A 6,132-nucleotide genomic window follows, 5' to 3' on the forward strand; every position below is an offset into this window, starting at 1 on the left:
TTATACAAAATGTAGAAATTCGTGCGCCAGTACTTATGTATCTCAACTCGTGTGCCAGTACTTAATATTTTGTAGCAACCGTTAATTTTACTCTTAATATCTCAACTCGTGTGCCAGTACTTATGTATCTAAAAAAACTAATGTGTCAAAATTGTATTTCGATACAAAATTACCAGCCTGTCGAACGGGTCGGACCTGACTTAGGACTTGATATAACCTTTTTATCCTTTATAACAATAAACACTGCTGAAATGAAAAGTAGTTATTGACTAAATTCATAAACACCGCAAATTTTGATTACTGAGGTCACCGTGTTTTGTCTAACTCTTAATCATCCAACTTTTGTAGCAACAATTACTAATGTTCGTGTGGTACATATCTGATCTTGTTTGGTACTCAATTTATGCTTGGTACCATGCAAAGCCGGAACAAAGTTCAGGCTGTACCAAACTCGTAGATTGTACCCAAACTTTTCTAATAACGGTACCAAACAACCTATTAAGTACCACAACACGTACCAAACTCGTATTGTAAATCTTTAATGCACGATACAAAGCATACCACAAAACTTACAAAACATACCTGCAAGCAATGAATCCCATCTCCTAGGAATAATGTGAGTATCAAAAGACAACAACTATGATTTAGTTCACGCGTTAATCACAATTCAAAAAATGACCAGATAAGTGTGCAATTGTTTTCTCGGTTAAAAACCCTAAACGTTAGCAGATGAAGCACGACCAAACATCAACGAACTGGGCAGTGGGTTGCAACGATTTGGGGAAGAAGCGGGCGGCAGGAGTTGAAATCTGAATTCAAGTGAGACAAAAACAGTGCCTTCCGAGCTATATTGATGTCCCCCTGTCCCAAAACAAGTTTGAAAAGACAACTGTAAGTTTATAGTGTGGGGGTATAGCACTTACAGTTACAGTAGTAGAGGACTTACCACTTGCATCGTCTTTGTAAATGCCCTTGCACTTTCCTGGATAGCCATAAGCATTACTATTCCACACACATGACTACAAAGCCAAACAAAACATATCAGTAAGACTTAAGGTGGTTACTCGACGATGAAAAGGTAGCATAAACAGTACTTATCGTTGTAGTCAGGGAAGCTAATGGAGTCCAAGGGCCAAGTATGCATTTGCTTCAACTTCCAAACAAGAGCTGCATTATACTGCGTGTCCCTCCAATGTAGAACGTACTCCACAGCTGCTATCTGGAATGAGGAGACCGTATTATGTTAGTACAATAAAATGAGTGAAGTCAATGTTCTTAAACTCCCACCAAACCAGGTTAAGTAAAAACTAAGTAAAAACTACATATCACATGATTAGATACCAATTTTTTAACATCCCCAGAATGCTCGAAAGCAGGATTAGTATACATGCTGTCAATGAACCATATCTTCTGGTCTTTCAGTGCAAAAGCAACACACCACCAATGTCCGTTGTCCACAACTGGAACATAGACCTGGACATGATAATTACAAATTCTTACAAATCGCATACCTGTGTGTCGCGGACAATTAATACACCAAAAACTAAAATAACAAATTGTACAAGGACGTTCCTCAAAAAGAAGACAGATCCCGAACTGACCAAATAGAGAGCCATCATTCAACGTAAAAGGCATGTAGGAACTTATTTCCAAATCCTTAAAATACGGCCTCATCACTCAGTTATTAGTCCGAAAATAGTCAGACACATGTTGTTGGCATATAATCAGACATCTAAACATGTAGTAAAAAGACTAATTAGACTTACCACAGATATATCAGCTGACACAATCTTCTGGAGAGGGGTGGACCACTTCTTCAGCAGACCAGCATATGTTTCCCTCGTCTTTAATTTCTGATACTGTAAAGCACAACAACCAAAAACTAAGCAACCTCGTACGCTTACTTTATTGATTTCATTAATGGTGAATATTAGGAGAACATACCGCAAATGAGGAGTCCAGCATGATTCTGCGAGAATTCGTTGGGTATTCCAGAGCCCATTCCCTGTTGTATATGTTTGCAACGGCCCGAACGTACTAGGAATGCACGTACTCCCTAGGACGCACAACCGAGTAGCACATCATCCGATTTGCATCATTACCATCACACTCGATAAGCATGGCCCCCCTGCAAACATAAAATACAGATACAAGTGATTATCATTACATAAATGTACAACGTACATTAGTGTATACAACGTACTTAAGTGTTACATGAGTAAAAGTTGTAGAACGTACTGCTCTTTCCCTTTAGGATTGTATGACTCCACATAAGCTACTACGTCACTCTCAAGTTTTGTCATTCGTACTCGCGTCTGCCGATAGCGTGTTTTTGGGTTTGTTCTCGGAATCCTTAGGATCAATTTCTCCCGTGGTCGTTCTTGGTCATCAGTTTGGAGATTCTCATCAGTGGTCTTCCCTTCAGTGGGGTTATCTTGACTGGTGTTCTCTTCACTGTTCTTATCTTCAGAGGGGTTCTCTTGAGCGATGTTCTCCAAGGGCGATGCTGCAACCGTTCCTTGCACAGGACCATTAGCCGGTCCCTCATCATCGTCATCATCCCTGTTATTCGGCCCCCCATCCTTGACTCCACTATCCTGCTCTTCCGGCTCCTCAACATTCTCCTCACCATTGTCTTTATCATCCTCTTTGTCTTCAACTACACCCAGCTGTCCCACCTTCTCCGATGACATTCCATCTGAAGGTGGCCCGTCACCAGCTTGAACCTGTCCGTGCTGATGTGTCTGGTCGACCGGGTGCTTGCTTGTTTCTGGCTCAGTTGCTACTACACCAACATCATCAGCAGTGTGGACCAAAGGTACATCACCGTGGCTGTCAGCAGTGTGGACCAAAGGTACATCACCGTGGCTGACCGGGTCTAGGGGATTCATAACTGGCACACTCCCATGAGGGCCCACAAATACACGTCCCCCATCAGACGGTTGCAACTCCACATCGGAATCGTCATCGGCATCCAACTCTGTAAGCACCTTATTGACAGACTTGTCCAACGGCATAGCCACACCATCAACATCTATCGTCAAATGATCGGTAGCATGATATGACCTCATTCCTCTTTCACGGGATACGCCCCGGCGATCTTGGAATAATGGAGCAAGCTGCCCCATAACCTAAACAGAAAAAATGGTAAAGTAATTCATACACACAGACATGACTCCTCCAGACCTTGGTGAGTACTATTTTTTACTAGTTAAACATGTATGCATGTTTATCACTAACACTCAATATTTGAAAATTATCCCACTACAGAGAGTACCAAACAACATCAATATCATTCATATGGTACACCTAAAGACATTTATGAGTACTATTTGAAATCCTAAAACATTTATGGCTATTAATCACTAACATTAACATAAAATTGAGGAAAGCGTTTAACTTCCCATACCATCTCTGTGACCTCCTGAGCTAGGGTGCGTCTCCATTCTGAAGAAGTCATATGTGCTACCATCTCAGCAACCTCTACTGCGGGAGACCGTCTACCCTCCCTGCCGTAAAGGGGATGAGGATCCCCGTACACAACATCAACAGTCTGGAAAGATTATAAAAGGAATAGATTTCAGTCAGATTAGATAATACAAAATTTAATATGACAAATACGACCGACTAACAACCAGTTACCCACCGTAATCCTTCCATAATCTTCACTCGCTTTCCTATCCCGATTCTTGGCCTCATCCACTTCCTCCTGTGTCCAGACTTTGATCCTGGGAAACTCATCCCATCTCACAGGATGCCTGCATAAATGGTGTAGGTTGAAAATCTATAAAACAAATCCACTTTCAGGTAAGGCACTGTAATATAAGACAGGATACTAACACCACAACAATAAAAGTATTAACCTTTTATATAATTTAAAACATTAAATATTTCAGTAAGATAGACGCACCAGCAAAAACAACACACAACCACCAGTCCCAGCGGCATACCCCTGATGGTCTATCTTCCGCTGACAGGCGTCTCCGTAGTCTAAAAGCCATGTGTGACAAAACTCACACCAATTGTACAGTGATGCATTCTTTGCCACGGAAACTGCACCTAGCAATTTTAAAGACATGTTACCCCCATCGGTAGAAGGACATAAAATCTGCCCCAGCAACACAATCATGAAATTTTCCATGAACGAGGCCCTATCACGCTGATTAGCCAGGGGCTTTATCTTTCCTTCACCGTCAACCGGCCCTGCCAATTCCTTTACAGATTTTGCTATGATTATTGTGCTCTTTGAGGTTGATGTATTCTTTTCGCCATAATTGAGGGCCATCGCTTTAAGGGTGCCTGGAGGAAGATCAGACTCCTTCACTGGCACCGGAAGACCGCTGTTCTGGAATCCGAATACATATTCCCAATGGGAAGCAGTTATCGGCAACACATGGCCGTCCCCTCCAACAAGGTAACTGTTACCCCCATCCAACCGGGACATCAGCCAGTAGCACAGCTGCCTAGGTAGCTTGGATATTTTCAAATCCAACATCCCCCCCGAAACCCATTTTCCTAACGCAACTTCTCCTTGACTCATCAAAAGCAGCAATAATCTTAGAAAATGCATCCGTGCGACAGATAACGCTTGGTTGATACACATAATAGTTTAAGTAAAAAATTGAAATTATCAACTGACAAAACCTAATCAAAACACACAATTCATCTTTAAATAAAGGATCAATAGTACCTTCCGGCCACAATTAGCCCGCAGAGTAGCAACTACCACGCCGTGAAACTTCGCATACTCACCCCTAGACATATGATGTTTGGGAATTGGTACCTAAATATGAAAAAAACATTAGCATCAACTACGTAGAAAAAACATTATTATACCATAAAAATCCTTAAAAACAATGAATAAATTTCAAAATTATATACCCGCACAAACATCCTCCTGTTATTCCCTCTGATCGCCTTCTGTTTTGCAGGGGGCTTTCCTTTTGCTACCCCTGTTTCATCAAACTTCCTACCCATCTGCTTCATCGCAGGAAGTATCGTCTTCTTCACAGGTCTCCTTCCCTCGTCAACATCATCATAATCCTCTCTACGCCTCTTCCGCATCATCTGCAGATGTGCCTTCTTCTTCAAAGCATTCTGCCCGACCTCCTTCCAACTCTTCCCTCTTTTCTGAACGCGAACAACAACATCCTCTCCTTCATCTTCATACCCACCATCCATATATTCACCGTCTTCGTCCTCTATATCTTCTTCCTCCTCTACTTCATCGTATGAAATAACCCTTCTGCTTTTAGCAGATTGCCTTTTCTTTGGCGCACGTTTCACTGTTCTCTGGCATAATTCATCCTCGAATTCTTCGTCCTCATATATCTCATCCTCATATTCATCATCTTCAACATCTTCATATGCATCCCCGTCAAAAACAGATTCTTCACTGTCATCCCCAGACAGCGATCGCCCTTCCTCATCTTCTTCCATTTCTTCATCGACGACAGGGTCTTTGCCCTTTAGCTTACTATTCCGAGCAACTTCCACGCGTTTTTCCTTAAAAACAATATTGAAATATATATCTTGTTAATAAACGTATAACAATATACATACTATCAATTATCAGCAAATACGATACACTCATAAAATGAGCAGTGACACTCACCCTAGGTTTGCTGCTGCTACCACTTTGTCCCTTGATAACCATCCTACAAATACAATTTTACCAATCATTATACCATGCATACCTTCGATATAACAGTACCAAACACATTGGTAATTTAGGTTTGGTACCAAAGAAAATATCAAATCATATATCCTTTACCTAAATGTACCAAAATATGTAATATTTTCCATTTGGTACCAGATCAAGTACCAAACAACAATAAAACAAACAAAGGTAGTTTTAAAAGCATGCCATCACACGAATTAAACATTAATCAGGCACCCCTTCATATCAGTTTAACTTTACCTAAACGAAGGCTTATCAAATTACTTAATTCGACTAGGAAAGTAATTCAACAACAAACATCACAGTATAAAATTCGCATAATAACCACAAATTAACCACCAATTAACCCCAAAATATGAAAAGTCCATAAAAATAGCTACTTCATCACTAAATTAAATATACACACTTAAATTTCCATAACAAGAGCTACTTCAAGTAATTAGAACATGATT

The 6,132-nt window shown here is 40.7% G+C and overlaps 1 protein-coding gene across 1 annotated transcript; it reads right to left on the bottom strand.

Annotated features, from left to right (window-relative positions):
* Positions 1–785: 785 nt before the first annotated feature.
* On the bottom strand, positions 786–4,598 carry LOC110781401 (uncharacterized). Its single transcript, XM_056834958.1, has 9 exons — positions 3,911–4,598; positions 3,647–3,784; positions 3,410–3,553; positions 2,239–3,131; positions 1,945–2,128; positions 1,767–1,859; positions 1,388–1,473; positions 947–1,219; positions 786–861 (listed from the first exon to the last, which is right to left on the bottom strand). The coding sequence occupies exons 1-5, from the start codon at positions 4,568–4,570 to the stop codon at positions 2,038–2,040; spliced, it is 1,926 nt and encodes a 641-aa protein (XP_056690936.1). The 5' UTR covers positions 4,571–4,598; the 3' UTR covers positions 786–861; positions 947–1,219; positions 1,388–1,473; positions 1,767–1,859; positions 1,945–2,037.
* Positions 4,599–6,132: the final 1,534 nt, after the last annotated feature.

The sequence above is a fragment of the Spinacia oleracea genome, chromosome 1 (assembly GCF_020520425.1).
Source record: "Spinacia oleracea cultivar Varoflay chromosome 1, BTI_SOV_V1, whole genome shotgun sequence".
NCBI lineage: Eukaryota > Viridiplantae > Streptophyta > Magnoliopsida > Caryophyllales > Amaranthaceae > Spinacia > Spinacia oleracea.